Here is a 19,923-nt window from a genome sequence, read left to right on the forward strand (position 1 = left end):
GGTTCCCGCACCTGCCCCTGAGCAGAGGTTTTCCCCCATTCGGCCCCATCTGGGCGCCCTTGCCCCTCGGTGACTCCCTCGGCGACTCGCCTGGCCACGTGATCGACGAAGCCCACCCTTCTCTCTCCCGGTGACCCAGCTTCAGTTTCCTAATCTGGAGAGTAGGGACAACAGTCTCCACATTTACTCGGAAAATAAGAGGGCGACCAAAAAAAAACACAAGAGATTCCATGATAACATTTATTACTAATCCTCATTCGGGTTGTTGGCACAGGCACTGCAGCTGCGACGGTCGGGAGGTGGAGGGAAGGCGCGCGTTCCCAGCGGATTGGGAAGGCGGTGGCTTCGAGCGCCCGCCCCGGCTCCACCCTCCCTGCCCCGGGCGCGGCCCGCCCACCCGCACCCTCCTCCGCCGGCTAGCCTGCCGCCGCTCGAGCTCCGCGGCCACCCGGAGACCCGCGGCGCGCGGCGACATGGCGGGCGGCCACCGCCTCCTGCTGGAGAACGCGCAGCAAGTGGTGATGGTGTGCGCCCGCGGCGAGCGCTTCCTGGCGCGGGACGCGCTGCACAGCCTGGCCGTGCTGGAGGGCGCCAGCCTGGTGGTGGGCACGTAAGTGGCCGCGCGCTGGGGGGACTGGCTTGGCCCCCTTTCCCTAACTTGTGCGCTCTGGAGGCAACCGGGGAAAAAAAAAGCTTTCCGGCGTCCAGAGAGCCATTGCAGGCCTGTCTTTTAGGCACCTGTTGCTACCTACCTTGTGTGACAGCTTCCGGTTGCCGTTTGGTGACAAAACGCTCTCAAGCTGAACCCCACGCCCTCCCTGCCCCCTATCTCCAGATCTTCGGAATCTGCATCTCTGCGGTGGAGTTCTGGGACTTTAAGTTTTTACAAAACACTCTCCAGCCCAACCCCCTTTGTACACTAAAGCTTGAGCACCACGGCAGACGTTCAGATAGTGATGGTTTGGGGTGATAGGAAGTTAAGATTCAGCTACCAAAAAAAGAGGACATTTTCAGTTTACACTAAGCTTCTGTGCTTCCTGCAATGACGTGAGTAAAAGAACAGCCAAAGTTTGGGAGGGTGAGCCTGCAGTGGGAATGGAGTTTGGATGCCTGTTGGAACTGGAGAGCGCCACGGCATCGCGATTGCGCAAGATGGGCTCGGCCCTTATCTGAGGCTGCTTAGGGTTGTGTAAGAGTCCAGCTTTTAGGGACTGTGTGTTTTATTTTTAATTAACAAAGTGATAAAAAAAACACATTCCCAGTGTTATTGCTAAAAATTAGTTAAAAGCATAACAGAACCGCACAGAGGTAGGAATCCAGACCGAATTGATGGCCGTACTCTATAGAATCCAGAGGCCCTAGTATCTTGCTCTCCTGTGCACAACCCTCTTTCTCACTCACTTCATCATCCAAGATGGCTGCTACGCCTCTCCTTATGGTGTCCACCTTCCAGACAATAGGAAATAGGATGAGAAAAAAAATCGTTTTGGTTACAATTTAGTCACATGGGCCACACCCGGCTGATGAGAAACCCATAAATGTAGTCTCCATTCTGGGTGGTCATGTGTTCAGCTAAAATTTAGGAATCTAGCACTGTGGGGGAAAGGGACCACTGATCTTAGCAAACAACTGGCAATCTCTGTACACATGATTTGGCTTTTTGCCTTGCATGTGGCTAGAGTCTTTTTTTTTTTCAAAGACACAGATGCAAGTAGGAAATACAACAAATGTTGACTGATACCAAAAGACATGGGCAACATATTTTAAATCATTAGTCAGCTTCTCACAGTATTTCTCCAAACTTTAGTAATTATTTCTTGATTTTTATTCAGGGATGGGTTTATAAAAGCCATTGGTCGGGCTGATGCTATCCAAACACTGTTTTCTGAAGAAACGTTTGAAGAAAGAATTGACTGTTCTGGGAAATGCATCTTGCCAGGTATTAACCTCTTTTTCAGTAAAGCCCTGCATCCGGTTTTAGTAACATAAAGAAGAGTAGCAGCTTGTTTTAAGTAGGGTCTCAAAATGATACTAAAATATAATAGCTACTGTGCATTGAGTTTCTACTATTGAATGTCTAAGCTGCTCTACAAACATGTTTTCATCTTGTTTGCCCTGTAAAGTATCATTATCTATATGTTACACATTAGAAAGCTCCAGTTTAGGGATGAAATATCTTACCCAAGATTGCTGGACAGGTAAAGGGCAAGCTGGGAATCAAACTTATTCATTCACTTCACTTCTTCCCACTCACATGCTAGAGAGAAACCAGCTGTGGTGTGTTTAGGTTCAAAGGCTGTTGGAAGAACTTTACTAGTCTATTTCATATGGGAGGCAGAGAGGGCAAACTGCTGTTTCTAATACCAGAATATACTCTAAATTTACAGAGAGTGTGAAACAATACATCTCTAGGCAGAAAAGTGTGTGTGTGTGTGTGTGTGGGGGGGATCCTTAGAGATTTCACTGAAGTTTATTTAAATCTTTAATGATTGACAACAAAATCAGTTTGTTAACCATCATCTCCTACATAATGTTCTATGGCTTCATGAAATCATCTGAAGCAAGTTTTGAGTTCTATACAAAACATAGAGGCTAAAATTTGCATTTTAAAAATGTATACTATGTATATCTGATAGAACTTCTACCTTCTGGCTCTTGGGAGTCAGGAACTAAAGTCAGAGTGAAACCTTATGAAAACAAGCAGAAAATAGTAGAAAGCAATCTGAATAGAGATTCTTGATTTTAGTCCAGTCAGAACTATTTATTAATGAGACTTATAATCCACAAGGTATTTAAAATATTCTGGAAAGACACATTTTACTGAGTTAGACCTGGATAAGCAAACAATCCAAATGATTGCTTTATAGTTTCTCTTCAGTTAAGCTACATTTCTTTTTTTTTTATTTAAAAATTTTTTTTATGTTTATTCATTTTTGAAAGACAGAGAGCGACAGAGAACAAGCAGGGTTAGGGCAGAGAGAGAGGGGGACACAGAATCTGAAGCAGGCTCCAGGCTCTGAGCCGTCAGCATAGAGCCTGAGGCGGGGCTCGAACTCACAGACCATGAGATCATGACCTGAGCCGAAGTCGGACGCTCAACTGACTGAGCCACCCAGGTGCCCCTACATTTCTTTTTTTGAAGAAAGATTCATATTTCTGATTTCATATTTTTCCTTCTCAAAGTTGGGAGGGATTGTATTCTGTTTTCACACCCACGTTATTCCTTGGTGATACAGTCCTTGGTTTTGCTGAACTAATAGCTATGACATCCTGTTTTAAAACAGGATGCTTAGTGAGCATGGGCTTAGTGGGCAGAAGAAGCTGTATTTCTTTATTGGATATACTCGTCATGCTGAGTTACCCTCCTCCATTAGAGGCTTCTAGACCGGCCATGCAGAGAGGCTTCCTTCCTCTTGGTAGAGGAAACCATACAAATTCTTCTTCCTCCATCATCCTCCAAGATGGCTGACCATCACCTGCTTTCCCAAGAGTGGTTCGAGATAGTCTGCCTACTATCTAAGGGCTTTCTATTTCTCAGATTTAAAAATGATTTGATTTATTGGTTACAGGTTTGGTGGATGCACACACACATCCAGTCTGGGCTGGTGAAAGAGTTCACGAATTTGCAATGAAGGTAACTGCAATAAATGATGGCAAATCAAAATAAGGCACAATACAGACACGTCTTTTTCTAAAGAGTGGATAGGCTATCAAGCTTTGCAACAACATATGTCTACATTTCTTTTTAATGGATATTTTGTACTGACCTGGACTATGAAAATAAATATCAACAAAACTGACTTATAACTGTCCAAATCTTTATACTATGCATAGGGCCAGCAATCTTTAGGTATGATAGTTTTCAAAAAATTTTAGCTGTAGAATCCTTATGTATGTATGTATGTATGTATGTATGTATATTTTTGGTTTGTTTGTTTTAGACTCCGCCTTTAAAATTTTTTTTTTAATGTTTATTTTTGAGACAGAGAGAGACAGAGCATGAACGGGGGAGGGTCAGAGAGAGGGAGACACAGAATCTGAAGCAGGCTCCAGGCTCTGAGCTGTCAGCACAGAGCCCGATGCAGGGCTCGAACTCACGGACCGCAAGATCGTGACCTGAGCCGAAGTCGGCCGCTCAACCGACTGAGCCACCCAGGCGCCCCTAGACTCCTCCTTTTAAAACAGAGCTGGGCTGCCTTTTTCTACTAGTTTCTCCTCTCTTTCCCTTCCCCCATTTCACCTCTCCACCCCTACTAGCCTTTGGAGGGGCTCCAGGAAACAGTTTGAAATTCACCATTCATTGGTTCAACTTGGAAAAATATATTGCTAATCATAAAAAATAAAATAAGTCTTGTATTTTTTTTCCCTGAAAAATGAGACTTATTAAGAAATATAAGGTGTAGTCTGTGTCACAACTCATTAATTTGCCATGGTCAGCCCTCAAATCCCTGGTTGGAGCCATTTTCACATTGTTTCTTTCTAATAGATTTTATTTTTTAGAGAAGTTTTAGGTTCATGGCAAAATTGAGTGGGAGGTACAAAGATTTCCCATATACATCCTGACCCCATACATGCACAGCCTGCCCCATTATCAACATCCCCCACCAGAGTGGTACCTTTGTTACAATTGATGAGCCTACACTGACACATCATTATTATGCAGAGTCCATAGTTACTAGTGTTCTCTCATGGTGCTGCATGTTCTATGAGTTTGGACAAATGTGTAATGACACGTAACCACCCTTATAGTATCATACAGAGTTGTTTCACTGCCCTAAAGTTTCTCTGTGCTCTGCCTATTCATCCCTTTCCCTGCCAACCCCTGAGAGCCAATAGTCACTGATCTTTTTACTGTTTCCTTAGTGTTGCCTTTTCCAGAATATCGTATAGTTGGAATCATACAGTATGTAGCCTTTTCAGACTGGCTTCTTTCACTTAACAGTATGCATTTAAGGTTCTTCCATCTCTTTTCTTCACATTGGTTTTTAAGTGTACATCCTAACAGCTAAGAAATTTCTTCAGATATTGTGTACTTTCTTCAACACATAAGAGCTGTTTTTGTTTTGTTTCAGTTTTGCTTTTGAGAGAGAGAAAGAGAGAGAGAGAGAGAGAGAGAGAGAGAGAGACAGAACCAGCAGGGAAGGAGCAGAGAGAGAGGGGGACAGAGGATCCAAAGCAGGCTCTGTGCTGACAGCAGTGAGCCTGATGCAGGGATTGAACTCACGAACCGTGAGATCATGACCTGAGCCGAAGTTGGACGCCTAACCGACTGAGCCACCCAGGCGTCCCACACACTAGAGCTGTTTTTAAGACTTCTTTATTAAATCACAGAATTTCAGAGCCAAAAAAAACAATCCTAGAGATTTGCAGTCCAAACATCTCATTACATAGATGGGGAACGTGAGGCCCAGAAAAGGGATGGCTGTTGAGTGAGTTCACCAGCTCGCCATGGCAGAACCCAGACGAAAAACTCTGACAGGGGGATCCCAGGTTGGCATACTTTGTTTGCACCACACTTCTTGCTGCCTGGAGTAACTGGAGCCCCGTGGGATCCCAGGAAGAGCTTCCCTGCTTGAGTCACAGAGGTCAGGCCCCAAACTCTAGTGGCCAGATACTGAGAGGTGGAAACCCCCCTGGGTCTCTTTAGTAGATGTTTGGAATAGCTGCAGTGGGGTTCCCAAATTGTCTAAGCTTTGTTTTCTCGTGCATAGGTGCTACGGATAGACAGAGTCTTAGCTGGCACACATTGGGGCCAACTGGGTTATTAAAATACTGAAATACTCGTGGGCTGGTTGGTAAATTGTTGCTGCTGCCTGAGATTGGAAGTGCTCCCCACCACATCTCCCATTTCTGCCACCCCAGTCCTTCCTGAGGTACCCATGTTCCTTCGGCCCCCCCATCACCCTGGCAGAGTAGGGGCTTCCACGGCTATGTGTCCCAGCATCCTTTCCCATCTGCTGGTGTCCCTGACATATCAGTCGTTAAATCCTTTTGAATATCACCCCTGGAGGTAGGCTCTGTGGACCTGCCTGCAACCTCGTGCCTGTGCCCGGCCTAAGGGTGAGCCCTGTGTTCAGTTGGCAGGAGCCACGTACATGGAAATTCACCAGGCTGGAGGAGGCATCAACTTCACTGTGGAGCACACGCGCCAAGCCTCGGAGGAGGAGCTATTCTGCTCCCTTCAGCAGCGGTTGCAGTGCATGATGAGGGCGGGGACCACACTGGTGGAGTGCAAGAGCGGATACGGCCTCAACCTGGAGACGGAGCTCAAGATGCTGCGTGTGATTGAGCGCGCTCGGCGCCAGGGGCCCATCGGCATCTCGGCCACTTACTGCGGGGCTCACTCAGTGCCAAAGTAACCTCAACCTGGGGCACCCAGCTTTGATTTGGGGCATTGGCAACAGAGAAGGAAGGGGGCAGGTGGTGCCTAAGTGGGGATACATTCTCATGGGAGTGGAGGTGAATCCACGCTTTAGTTCTTGCAGAAGAGTCCGGTAGAAGCCATTAGAGAGGTGTTCTGATTCTAATAGACATCTCATGCTGGTGGTTTTAGGAAGGCAATCCCCACCGGACCTATCAGTTTGCTAGTCCCTTAATGATGAAGGAGGAAGAGATGTTCAAAACTCTTTCGGTTAACAAAAAGCAATGCCCCCCCCCCCCCCCGGTATAGATCCTTTAAAATGACGGATGCTACTTTAAATAGTTGCCCGTGACAGCATAATCACACATTAGAGATTCAGAGAAACACTCTGTAGGAGATAGATCACATCTGTAAGGCAAGAAGACTCAGAATGGTTTTTAATTTTGTTCATCTGTTTACTTGTTTAGCACCAAACATGTTTGTTTTCTTGTTGTAAATGTTTTTCTAGCTTTCCCTTTATCCAAAAAGTTTCTCCTATATGGCTTTACTGTAGAGAATTATGTCCCTTTCTGCCTTTGTACTTTATCTGTCCTGAAATTTCTAGACCCAAAAGCCCGCAGTTCTAGAACTAAAAGGTCCAAAGAAATCCAGAACTTAACAATTAACAGGGCAAAGTCTTAGTGCAGTTTTGAGTTTTGATAATGTAGATACATAAGTGCCACAAGCTTACCGAAATTCTTTGAAAGTTTAATAATTTATATATTTTTACATTTATTCACTCTTGTGTATTTGAAAAATAAGTTTAATGTGAATTTTTGGTTTATCATGTTTAATCAGAGAAAATTTAAAAATTAACATTAAATTTATTATTTAAAATTCACAGAGCTAATTAAGTTGAAACATAAATACTTAATATTTCCAATGATGTTTTTGTATGTGTTTAGCATTTCTACTTCTGAGATTATTATTAAAGCTTAAAACTGCACTAAGACTTTTGGGACATCTGTCTACAGAAAATGGATTTTTAATTTTTCCCCAAGTGGAACATAAGGTGGATGAAAGGCAGTGTAACATGGCAGAGAAGTCTCAGGCTTTGGAGCCATACCAGACCTGGGTTTGAATCCAGCTTGGCTACTTTCCCACTGGGTGATTTTGAGGGCATCACTTAACTCTTTTGAACATTGGTAAAGCAGTGAGAGAACACACTCTCTATATGATTGTCTTGAGAATTGGAAACAGTATATGTAAGTGCCTGTCTCCTCATGGTCCACCTCTGTCTTCCTACCAAAACGGTTTTTGTGGAACAAGAGACTTTTATGTTCCAAATATAGAGCTAAAATTTTTTTAAATGTTTTTTTTTATTCACTTTTGAGAGACAGAGAGTGAGCAGGGGAGGGGCAGAGAGAGAGGGAGACACAGAATCTGAATCAGGCTCCAGGCTCTGAGCTGTCAGCACAGAGCCCGATAAGGGGCTCGAACCCACAGACTGTGAGATGATGACCTGAGCCAAAGTCGGACGCTTAACCAACTAAGCCACCCAGGTGCCCCATATAGTGCTAAAGTTTTACAGAATGTTCTCTATCTGCTAATGAGTCTCTGAGGGCTACATCTTGATCCCCAAAGATACATACAGCCTGAGCCACGGAGTATGCCAAATGACGGCTAAATAGCATGTCCAAAGTTGTGTAGCCAGCAAATAGCAGAGCTCTGTGTCCGTCTGACTTCAGAAGCCCAGCCCTGTCTAATACATAACTATTTCAGAATCTTAGAATTTCAGGGCCTCTCATGATCCTCTTTCCTCGTGGTTCCAAATGGTGAGATAGGAAGCCTTCGGCTGATGCTTCTAGAAATAGTATGGAAGAAGAAAAGTGATTGCTAGGGCCCAGGTAGGGGGCCCTGCAGTTGGTTGTCAGGGAAGCATCCAGGATGCTCTCTAAGTGTCTTTGAAAAGAGTGTTTAGTTTCTCAGGCAGGGAGCCTTGCTGGCATTCTCAAAGGCAACGTGGCTGAACCAGAATGGATGAGCCATTTGAGTCTCTGTGTCCAGGGTCTGTGTGTACAGAAATCTTGTCAATATCCCTGCTATAGCCCAATTGTTAAGACTCCTGAGTTATTGCTTTAATTATTTCTCTATCTTAGGGTCATTTGCCTACAGTTTGTCAGGTTCTTCAAGTGCCAGAAAAGCCTTTCTTCAATTAAAAAAATTGTTTTTCCCATGTAACCTCATTTTCTTCCCTCAGAGGAAAGACTGCTACAGAAGCTGCTGATGAAATCATCAATAACCACCTCCCAAAGCTGAAGGAGCTTGGCAGCCGTGGGGAAATACACGTGGACAATATAGATGTGTTCTGTGAGAAAGGCGTCTTTGATCTCAATTCCACCAGAAGGATTCTTCAAAGTGGAAAAGATCTAGGATTACAGATTAACTTTCATGGGGATGAACTCCATCCTATGAAGGCTGCTGAGGTGTGGTTGACCTTTGGCTTTTCCTTTGTCAAGACTCGTGCAGTGGAAAACTTCCTTAGTTTGTTCAGAGTTAGGAATAGCCTTTCGAAAAGATAGAGGATGGGAGAACTCGTTTGAACAATGCGAGGGCTGGTCTGGTTGAGACTTGGAATCGCTGACCTCTATTAGAAATTTACTTTTTTGCCGGCCATTTACTTTTAGTATCACCTGCTGGTGGTATTAGTAGGAAGAGAAGTACCTTTGTGATCTTGTTTATCAAATTTAGAACATAGCTTGGTTGGAACACAAAGCTACACTGGCAGAGTCTACTAAGTTCACATGTGGCTTCCAGGGGTTTTCTGTGGCAGCCTCCAGGTGAATGTTGGTGGAGTGCCCCATTAGTAGTCACCGGATGATTTTCTGATCTGCATGTCTTGCTCAGATTCATTTATTCATGCTTTTCACAAATACTTGAGTGTGTGCCAGGCACTGTCCTAGGCATTGAGAATTCAGCAGTGAATAAAACAGACAAAATTCCCTCAGTTGTGAATCTAGATGTCACTCCTCTAAACCCTGGAGCAAAATAAATAACTGCCGTTGGGGCAAAAATACAGATGTGGATACTCCACATGTGTCTCAACGATAGCACATGTAATGTGATCCTTTGATATCACTTCCAAATCTTGTCCCGTGTTTCCTGCCAGTGGATGACCCCATTTACCATTTTGGCCTAAGCCAAAAACTTGGACATCACTTGGTCTCCTCCCCATCTTACCTGTCACATTTCAACCAATCTGCGAGAGCTCCCAGTTTATTTCCTGAATATCTCTCGGTTTACTTCTCTTCACCCTGCTGCCTAGTTCAAACCACCATCAGCTCTCAGCTCCTGCAACAGCTTTTCTCCTTGCATCCACACTTCCTGCACTTCAATTCATTCCTTTAATCCATTCCCTACAGTGCATCGTATTTTCCTCTCTGTTGCTGAAAACCCCTGCAAGGCTCACCAGTGCTGGCAGGATGAATCCCAAACTCAGCACATGTAGACTTACCAGATCCAGCTCTTGCTCACCTCCCATCTTCCTCTTTCTCTGCCCTCTTTACCATGAGCCAACCACAGTAAATAGTTTTAGTATACCTAATACCCCATGCCTCTGGATATGCTTTCTCTAATCTGAGTGTCCTTTGTCTGGCTCACTCTAACTCCCCTCCATGTTTCATCTTAGCTACCACTTCTCTGGGACCCTTCCCAGAGCTCTCCAAGAATGGGTTATAGTCCCTCCCTATGCTTGTCCCACTGTGTTCAAATTGCCTCTGTGATCCCTACTGGACCGTAAACATGCTGAGGACTGTACCCACACCTTCACAGCCCTATCCCTGGGGGTTAGCACAATACCTGGCATACAGATGGCCTTTAGAGAGTAAATATTTGTTGAATGTTGAATGAATGTGAACTAGGTGGTCAACAAGATACTCTTGGTCATAGAGAGTGACTGGCCAGTTAAATCAATAGAGGTCAGTATCCAGGATGAACAAATCAAGTTTGGAAAAGTGAAGGTGATTCCAAGGTTGGAAAGAAACTCCCCCTGGGGAGCAAAGTCTGTCTATGGAACATTGGACTCTCCAGAAGCCCAAACCAAAAGGCTATTAGACCTGAGCTCCTACTGATGTGGGGCCAGCTCTTTCCTGCCCTGGTGTGGGCATCGCTGCCTCCCTGGGCCATGGTGTAATGTCAAAAATTAGTCTACTTTCCTTGCCTTGGAGTGCTTACCATATCACCTTTCAGACTGGGGCAGTGTGTGTGTGTGTGTGTGTGTGTGTGTGTGTGTGTAAGGGGGGGGGATATGTCAAGCTGAGAAGAAACCCACTTTAATGCCATGTTCTCATTATTACTATAAGATTACCTCCTCTTGGTATTCCTCTGACAATCAAGCCCAGACTTTTCACCTGGAGAGACATCAAGCTCAAGTAGATATTCTCGAATTATACATACAATTCCATTTTTAAAGTTTGTTTTCTTAATTGATCTCTTTTCACTGAGTGCAATGCAATCCAATATACCTTTCTTTATGGTGTTTTTATGATGCTAGAAGAATCAGATTTGATTACCAATGTCACTCAATGTTCTATTCTGATCCATAAGATTCATGAAGTTTTCTTTTTTTTTTTTTTTTAATTTTTTTTTCAACGTTTATTTATTTTTGGGACAGAGAGAGACAGAGCATGAACGGGGAAGGGGCAGAGAGAGAGGGAGACACAGAATCGGAAACAACCTCCAGGCTCTGAGCCATCAGCCCAGAGCCTGACGCGGGGCTCGAACTCACGGACCGTGAGATCGTGACCTGGCTGAAGTCGGACGCTTAACCGACTGCGCCACCCAGGCGCCCCTGAAGTTTTCTTTTTTTAGCAAATGCCTGAAGAATATCAGTAAGCCCTTATATTTAAGAATAGTTTTTAAAGTGGCACACTAGCTCATTTTCAAGTGAATGTCCTTGACAAAGCCTTTGCCCATTTGGGGGCTTCTGTTTTCAAGAGGCAGTTGCCAAGAAATTTTCATAATAGAATGCTGTTTATTTTTGCAGGGAAAACAGTGTTCTGGCACTTTGTTGATTATTGTTGTTGGTGGTGAAACCTTTCTCTCTCTGCCCATTCTGCTTAGCTGGGAGCTGAGCTGGGAGCTCAGGCGATCAGTCACCTGGAAGAAGTGAGCGATGAAGGCATCGCTGCCATGGCAACGGCCAGGAGCTCCGCTGTCCTCCTGCCCACCACCGCCTACATGCTGAGGTGAGCTGCCCGGGCAAGCTGTGAGGATGCAGACCGAGATGCCTAAATAGTATTTCATTGCCCTTCCAAATTCCTGAAAAATGCAGATCAGGAAAACTGAGCCCATGGGAGATGCCAATTCTGGAGTCATGTACAGAGATGCATTATTCTGAGGAAAGAGCTTGGACCCAAATGGCGTTTGAGTGGTGGGATTATTGGGAAGAGTGGAGCTTTCTCATTCTTTTTTTCCCTCCTTTTTGGGATTTTCCAATTAAAAATCATGCATCACTTTTATCATTAGAAAACAATGTAATGGACTTTCTACTTAAAAAAACATGCATAAGATGTTAGAGATATTTAGCAATATTCAGAATCTGAAGGAGCTGTTTTCTAAGAGGATGCAAGTAGGTACCTCAATCTTCACAAATCCCGGAGGTGGGAGGAAAGAGGAGATGTCTAAGTATATTTTGTGAAATCTTCCCAGGAAATTTGCTGTTTGCCCTCTATGGATTGAATGCACCTAGTCCATAGTTCATCTTCATAACTGCCGTTTCGGACATTGGACCATGTCTGGAGGCAGTTTGGGTTGTCATGACTAGGGGGCGCTGCTGGCATCTAGTGAGTAGAGGCCAGGGATGCACCTAAACATCCCCACAGTGCACAGAGCAGCCTCCCACCACAGAAAGTTGTCCTGCCCAAGAATTACCCAGCCACAATATGAACTGTGCCGGGATTGGGACACTCGGCCTTAGCGATTGAAAAGCCAGGCTTTGAGTAACCTTTATAAGAGAGAAGAAAGGAATATTGCAGTGCTTTTCTCAAATACAGTATGATTTATACACATATGTATAATATTATACATTTCTCTCATTATTACTATTCTCTTAATGTAAAGAGTAGACATAATGTAGATTACGACCAGGAAATATCAATCAGTAACCGTCTGTGGTATCTTGGCATTTACAGCAAGTCTCGGCAATCATCAACCGAAGTCATCAATCAATACTTAATCTGGTTAATTTTCCATCAACCAAGGAACACTTTTAACTCACTTTGAATCTCTTAAGATGGAGCGAAACTCTGACACTTGAAGTATGAAGGGCAGCTCAGCAATAAACGTCAGAACTTTGTCCCGCTGCCAGAGGGGACTGCCATCTGTGGTCACCGCAAGATGGGTTGGTCACGCAGTTTGGACAACAGGAAGAATCACAGACAAGGCCACACTTTTCTCTCTGGCTTCTCTGTTCTGGAATTTTTCTGATCTCTCCAACAGGAGCAATTTGCAGGGCTCCCTGTCATGCCCTGAATTCTCCCTCCCTTTTTTCCCTCTCTATATGCTTATTTATTTTGAGAGAGAGAGAGAGAGAGAGAGAGAGAGAGAGAGAGCACAAGTGGGGGAGGGGGGTGGAGAGAGGGGGATGCCATAATTCTCTCTCTTTTTTTCTCTCCAAATGTTTGTTTATTTTTGAGAGAGAGGGAGGGGGTGGGGAGAGAATGTGCACAAGCGGGATAGGGGCAGAGAGAGATGGGGACAGAGGATCTGAAGCAGGCTTTGTGCTGACAGCAGAGAGCTTGATGTGAGGCTTGAACTCATGAGCCATGAGATCACGAACTGAACCGAGGTCAGACGCTCAACCAACTGAGCCACCCCGGTGCCCCTGCCCTGAATTCTCTTGACTCCCATTTCCAGAGTAACAGTTGCCTTACGCTACTCAAGGACTTGCTGTAATCATTATTTTATGCATCTTTGTGTGTACTGTTTAAATTTATTCCGGATACATTCACCTTAGTTTTTCTGGCACTCCCTTGAGACTTCTACAGCCTCACTTTTGCTTTTTCTGTTTTTCTTTTTTTTTTTTTTTTACCTCCTGAAGTATTTCTGGAAGGGGAGGGGAGGCCATCAGAATGAACCGTGGGGAAATTTTAAGCTCTACCTTTCCTCACCCTTATCTCTGCTTCACCCACCTCCTCTCATATATTATCCTAGTTGAGGAACATTATCTCAGGTCATCCTGCAAATTGTCGGTCATAGACTGTGAATGTTTCAAGGACCTCAGTCTTGGCCTGTAAAACCTGTAGACTCTCAGCACAACCGATTTTATCTGTCTTCCTCCCCCCGACACTGTGAGCCTGAGTAAACACTAGCGTAGAGTCTGACAGCTCGAGACTGCATCCCCAGGATGACCCATGCCCCTTATAGTGCCTGCCTGAGAAAGCCCAACCTGACAGGGGAATTAAGTGTTTGTTCCAACAAAACCAGACAACAGGCAGCTGGACCCCTGGACTGCCTCTTAGAGCAGTAACTTTACAAAGCTTGCAATTGTAAATTCTTTCTCTGCTCCTTTTTTTTTAATTAAAAAATTTTTTTAAATCTTTATTTTTGAGAGAGAGAGAGAGAGAGAGAGAGAGAGAGACAGAGCAGCATGGAGGAACAGAGAGAGAGGGAGACACAGAATCCAAAGCAGGCTCCAGGCTCCGAGCTGTCAGTACAGAGCCCGATGAGGGGCTCAAACTCACCAACCGTGAGATCATGACTTGAGCCGAAGTCGGACGCTCAACTGACTGAGCCATGCAGGTGCCCCTTTCTCTGCTCCTTTGAGATATAAATCTTCCACCACCCAAGCAGGATTGTCTCCTCAAGGACCTTAGAGCCCTCTCTTCAAAAGGCAAACATTCAAGAAGACAACTCTGTCCCTAGTTCCCAGCCTGGTGGGTACACTGCACCAGCTTACACCCCTGCCTCTTTTTGTAAAGGTAGTGAAGTTTGTTTCTCCTCCAGAGAACAAACCAGTGCCAGTGAACAAACGCAGATCATACTGGCCCATCTCTTGTGTTTTTAGAAAATTTTCACTTCCCTGGCTCTACTCAACTCCCTCTGCCCCTTTTTCCTCCTGATCTCCTCGTTCTTTCTTAAAACACCCAGTTAGCACTGCACAAATCAAAACAGTCCAGTCCACATGGGACTCTTTTCCCTTCTGCAATCGTTATTACTGAATACAGTTTGTCTTCAGCATTTTAACTAGTGTTTGGCTCTGTTTATCTCTGACATAACTTTTGAGTCATGTCCTAAAGAATAAATAATATTGTGCCAAGGAGGTCAGGGAGACATGTACCCTAGGAAGAAGCACAAATATTTTACCTATTAGATTCTTGGGCCTTCAGGATTTTAAAGGGCCAAAAAAATGTTCGAGACACTTCCCCCCACCCCCTGTGCAAGGAGGGAGAGAAATATGAATAAAAAATTGCAAAATTGAAGTTAATAGAAATAACATTTTTTAAAACTTCATTGTTTATATTTGGGAGTTAAAAAAAAGTTTGTTACATTTGAAAAAATTTAAGTTGTATTTTTCTTCCTTAGCAGGAATCTCTGGGTGTATATAAAGATTGCCAAAATAGGGGCACCTGGGTGGTTCAGTTTAAGTGCCGCCTCTTGATCTCAGCTCAGGTCACGATTTCAGGGGTTCGTGAATTCGATCCCCATATAGCGGCTCTGTGCTAACAGCGTGGAGGCTGATTGGGATTCTCTCTCTCTGCCCCTCCCCTGCTTGCATGCATGTGTGCTCCCTCTCTCTCTCTTTCTTTCTCTCTCTCTCTCTCTCTCTCTCTCTCTCTCTCTCTAAGTGAATAAATAATCATTAAAAAAATTGCCAAAATGAACACTCCCAAATAAAAGAAGTTAATCATAGCCAAGTCATTTCAAAAGCAGAATGATAAAAGTCAGAAGTCCTAGGCTTCCATATCACCATTAATCACTTAACCTTGAGTTTCTGTTTCTTCTTCCAGAACACAAAGGGGTTGGATATCTTAAGTCTGCTTCCATTCTGAACATCTAGTCTGCAGAAGCTCCACTTCCAGAGACTGACATCTTTTTTTTTTTTTCTTTTTCCCCCTTGTCTTAGACTGAAGCAACCTCGGGCTAGGAAGATGTTAGATGAAGGGGTAATCGTTGCTCTGGGCAGTGATTTCAACCCTAACGCATATTGCCTTTCAATGGTAATTATTTTTAATGTGCCTTTCTGAGCAGAGAATCAGTCTTCCACCAAGTGTATAAATAATTTAAAACTAGTTCACTAACTGCTAAAATGTTCCAAAGATCTAAAAAATATTTTCCTGTGAAACAAGAAAAAAAGTGTAGACGACAGGATAATTGGATATTTCTGCCCCACATGAATGCCTCCAGGCATAGAGAGGGGAGAGAAAGTTCTACCTGCATAATTTTTTGATTCCGCCTTGGGCGTTGTGGTTTGACAATAGCTTATTCCTGTCTTGGAGGTTAGCACAAGCTCAAAGAAGTTTGAGTGAGTGAGTGTGGAGGGGAGCTTAGTGGTCTTGAAAAGTCGTGAATAAATACTCCATACGTGGCGGAGGTGGGGGTGGGAAATCTGTATTAATAAAGGGATCTTCTCCAAAGCATAAGAATCTTTACATGTGAATTATAACTTTTCTCATACTAGTTTAGCCAGTTCCTCCTATATATTTAATTTCCATTATTGGTGGTGCTGCGTTGAGAAATGTCCAGGTAGAAGTTGCCATTTTGTTACTTTCCTCTAACACTGTTCTTTCTTGCCTTAGCCAATGGTCATGCATCTGGCCTGTGTGAACATGAGAATGTCCATGCCTGAGGCTTTGGCGGCTGCCACTATCAATGCAGCATATGCGCTGGGAAAATCTCACACACATGGATCTCTGGAAGTTGGTAAGCAAGGAGATCTCATTATCATCAATTCGTCCAGGTGAGTGCTCTCCCAACTGAACTAGTTTCTTTTATGCCCGTTGTAATATATAGACTGGGATTAAATGCCTTTTCTGCTAATTATTAGCATCAGGCTCTGTGTAGGCTTGGATGCCTCCCAATCTCCTTTATCATCATCCCTTTCTAACCAGAAAGTCTGCCTACAGATCCTAAACCGCACAGAGGAGACCAGATTGTCCAGTGTTTTCATCTGTCTTACATCTTTCATAGATCTTCAGGTTTTTGTTCTGTTGACCTGGACTTGGGACTTGTGCCCCCCCAGCACAAGTTTTTCTGCTGGAGTTCTGACCGACGCTTGTGCTGGGCACGCATGTCCCAACTCTGGCTCGTCACCCTGGTTCTGATTCATTACCTCTCTGGCGTCTTCTCGCTCCTACCAGATCCCCAAAGGCTTAAGTTTTCCTGCCCCTGGTTACTCACCCACAGCCTGCTGCTAATTGGGCCCCCAGTGTGACAACTGAGTCTTACTTTTCTGTCTTCAAGTTGTTAATCCTATGGCTCCTTGACCCTAGCCAGCCTATTGCAGTCCTTGGACTTCGTGTTTGACAGAAGAACGAGGCTCTGTAATTCTACTCCTCACTCTCTCTATTGAAAATGATACTGATGTTGCTTTTTGTACATCACTTAATAGGATCAAATATGTTAAGATCAAATACTTAAATAACATCATTAAACCGTATTTAAGTCGTAGACCAGTTATCATGTAATCTATTTTTTTAAAAGCCCAAATATCAATGACAAAGTATGAAGAAATTTTGAGAGAATGTATTTTTAAATTAGCATTTATTGACAAAGGGATAATTTTGGCTTGTATACATTAAAGTACGTTTGATTTCTTTCTAGATGGGAGCATTTGATTTACCAGTTTGGAGGCCATCACGAATTAATTGAATATGTTATAGCTAAAGGAAAAGTCATCTACAAAAAATGAAAGATCTGAAAGGAAAGAGAAGACTCTTCGACTGTATAAGTCAATGCAGTTATAGTCAAAGTTAAAATACCATAGTAATTTACCAGGGTGATGTCAGATATATTTCAGTGCTTTGTTAATCCACTTGAAAAAACCAAGAGATAAATTTATTTTCTTTTAACATGTGTACCTGGACATATAAATAGGTAAATCAATTGGATCATAATCTTATAACATTAAATCATCTCACAGAGATTTGTTACAAATATTTTGAAGATTAATATGATGGAGTATCACCAAAATGCCTTTGCGGGGAAAGCAGATTGGCAATTAGGTAGACATGGCTTGGAAATCCCATTTTATTTCTGCTTTTCAAGTTTCAGTTTTTAAATTACATTTAGTGAAAATTAGGGGATGGTGAGAAATCCAAGTGATATGCCCCAAACTAAGCACGTGTAGCCTTCTATAATAGGCTAGTCCTGGAGCGCCTGGGTGGCTCAGTCGGTTGAGCATCCGACTTCGGCTCAGGTCATGATCTCGTGGTCCGTGAGTTTGAGCCCCGCGTCAGACTCTGGGCTGATGGCTCAGAGCCTGGAGCCTGTTTCAGATTCTGTGTCTCCCTCTCTCTCTGACCCTCCCCCGTTCATGCTCTGTCTCTCTCTCTGTCTCAAAAATAAATAAACGTTAAAAAAATAAAAAAAAAAAATAGGCTAGTCCTTTCCCCACATAGTTTGTCTTTACAGATGTTCTTTGAATGAATTAGTGTCTCCTATGGGAGGGTGTCCCTATATTTCTAATTTCTTCTCAATTCTAACAATAGAGCTGCACAACAGATTTCAAGGCTTGTCATTTTATACATGGGTACAGGGGCCTTCCTCGAAAGGATGCATTTTGACCAAATCCATTAATGTGATTTTTAAGTCATTTTTAAGTTTTTGATTGTTCACATTACAAATGTGTAACAAAATTTTTGTAGCTCTCAATAAATTTTGTAGTCACTATTATTGTTGTTTCCAGCCCTGGAAGTAGATCAGTGGTATTATCTATTGCAGCTATTTGGGAGATGAACAAATTACATAATTACACATAAAGAAATAGTGGATGACTATATAAATCGGTGTTTCTAAAGCCCTATGAGTTTACTTGAAATATTTTAATTTTTTAATTTATTTAAAAATTTTTTTTTTATTTTAGAGAGAGTGTACCAGTGCGCATGAGCCGGAGTGGGGCGGTGGTGGGGGGGGGGGGGTGGAGGAGGAGAGAGAGAATCTCAAGCAGGCTGAGATTCAAGAACCCCTTGAGCACAGGCTCAGTGAGGAGTCTGACACAGGCTCCATCCCACAACCCTGAGATCATGGCTTGAGTTGAAATCAAGAGTCAAATGCTCAACCGACTGAGCCACCCAGGTGCCCCAACTTGAAATCTTTTTAAATGTTTGATCATCCTTATAATCACAACTGCATTATTAAACTTTGTCCTATTTATGAATAAATGATTTGAGAAGTAAATGTTAACCAAATTATCACCCATTTCAGGTTAATAAAGCCTGAATCAATGAGGCTTTACTGTATTCCATATATATTGAACCAAAATACCCCTTATTGGGAGGTTATGGGTAACATTGCACATTACTGTCACTACCTGATAGCATGGGGTCTTTGGAGCATTGTCCTTCATATGCTTGGTGAAGGAGCTTGAGGAGGTGTGGGAGATGGATGGTTGCTGTGGGTGATGCCTCCCCAATGACCAAGCACCTGCTCAGCAGTCGGAGTTTGGGATGCAGGCGATAGATATAAAGGCCAAAACTAAAGACTAGGTGTGTTTAGCACAGAAGTATATCTTTACGCCTATGGAATAAGAAGGAGAAGTGCACCCTATTTTCCCTCTAGGAGGCATTCACCTTAAACAGCATTAATGTCTTTTTAAAATGAAAGAGAAGATACCTACCCAGAACCGCCTTAGTCCTCCCTGGCCAGTGTCCTGTAAGCCCTAGCAACTTGGGATCCTGCTAGAAATGAGAATTTTGGCTTCCCTCCAGACCTGCTGAATCAGGATCTGTGTCTTAACCAGCCCCCAGGTTATTTGTATGGTAATTAAGTTCTGAAAAGTACTGCAGTCTAGACCCCTAGCGACACTGGCTTTCACACTGTGCCTCAAAACACAGTTTGCTTTTGCTGTTCCAGGCCTTGCATCACTGTTCCCTCTGCCTGGACTGCTTTCCCTCACTTCTCTATGTGGTAAATCTAGTCCCTCCACACCCCCACCATGCACCCATCCTCCATGATAGATTTAATAGCATTGTGGTTTTAACTGTCTTTCCCTTTAGAATGTTAACAGAGGTCAGGGACCTCATCGTGCCCCAGGATCTAGTATGGTGACTGGTTCATAGCAGGTGATCAAGAAATGAATTAATGAACTGCTACACAAACATACTGATAGTCACAGTGAAAGTGACTTATTAAAACATACTAAGTAGACCACCCCAGGAAGGCAGTGATAAGGAAAATGTTCTGTGAATTGGAAAGAACATATGAATTCCTTAAGTTCATGCCAAAGAATGATGCTCATGGAGGAGTAAATTGTAAAAGTAAACCCAAAGAAACAGTTCCATGGTTGGGTGGGGAGCAGGGCTGCCATGTTTACCTTTGGGGGTTGGAAGGATGTTGATGAGAAAGAAAGGCTCCAAGACGGAACA

General features: G+C 43.6%; 1 protein-coding gene across 1 annotated transcript; it reads left to right on the forward strand.

The window, feature by feature from the left end:
* The first annotated feature begins 378 nt into the window (after positions 1–378).
* Positions 379–18,232, forward strand: AMDHD1 (amidohydrolase domain containing 1). Its single transcript, XM_003989123.6, has 9 exons — positions 379–610; positions 1,833–1,939; positions 3,570–3,634; positions 6,078–6,355; positions 8,601–8,826; positions 11,462–11,586; positions 15,465–15,558; positions 16,138–16,298; positions 17,162–18,232. The coding sequence occupies exons 1-9, from the start codon at positions 474–476 to the stop codon at positions 17,247–17,249; spliced, it is 1,281 nt and encodes a 426-aa protein (XP_003989172.1). The 5' UTR covers positions 379–473; the 3' UTR covers positions 17,250–18,232.
* The last annotated feature ends 1,691 nt before the right edge of the window (positions 18,233–19,923 follow it).

The sequence above is a fragment of the Felis catus genome, chromosome B4 (genome assembly GCF_018350175.1).
Source record: "Felis catus isolate Fca126 chromosome B4, F.catus_Fca126_mat1.0, whole genome shotgun sequence".
Lineage (NCBI taxonomy): Eukaryota > Metazoa > Chordata > Mammalia > Carnivora > Felidae > Felis > Felis catus.

Excerpts from the sequence above, each read along its gene's own strand:
- AMDHD1 (XM_003989123.6), top strand. The coding sequence starts at position 474 with ATGGCGGGCGGCCACCGCCTCCTGCTGGAGAACGCGCAGCAAGTGGTG. Across the intron at positions 611-1,832 it reads GCCAGCCTGGTGGTGGGCAC|GGATGGGTTTATAAAAGCCA; the intron begins GTAAGTGGCCGC and ends ATTTTTATTCAG. Across the intron at positions 1,940-3,569 it reads TGGGAAATGCATCTTGCCAG|GTTTGGTGGATGCACACACA; the intron begins GTATTAACCTCT and ends TATTGGTTACAG.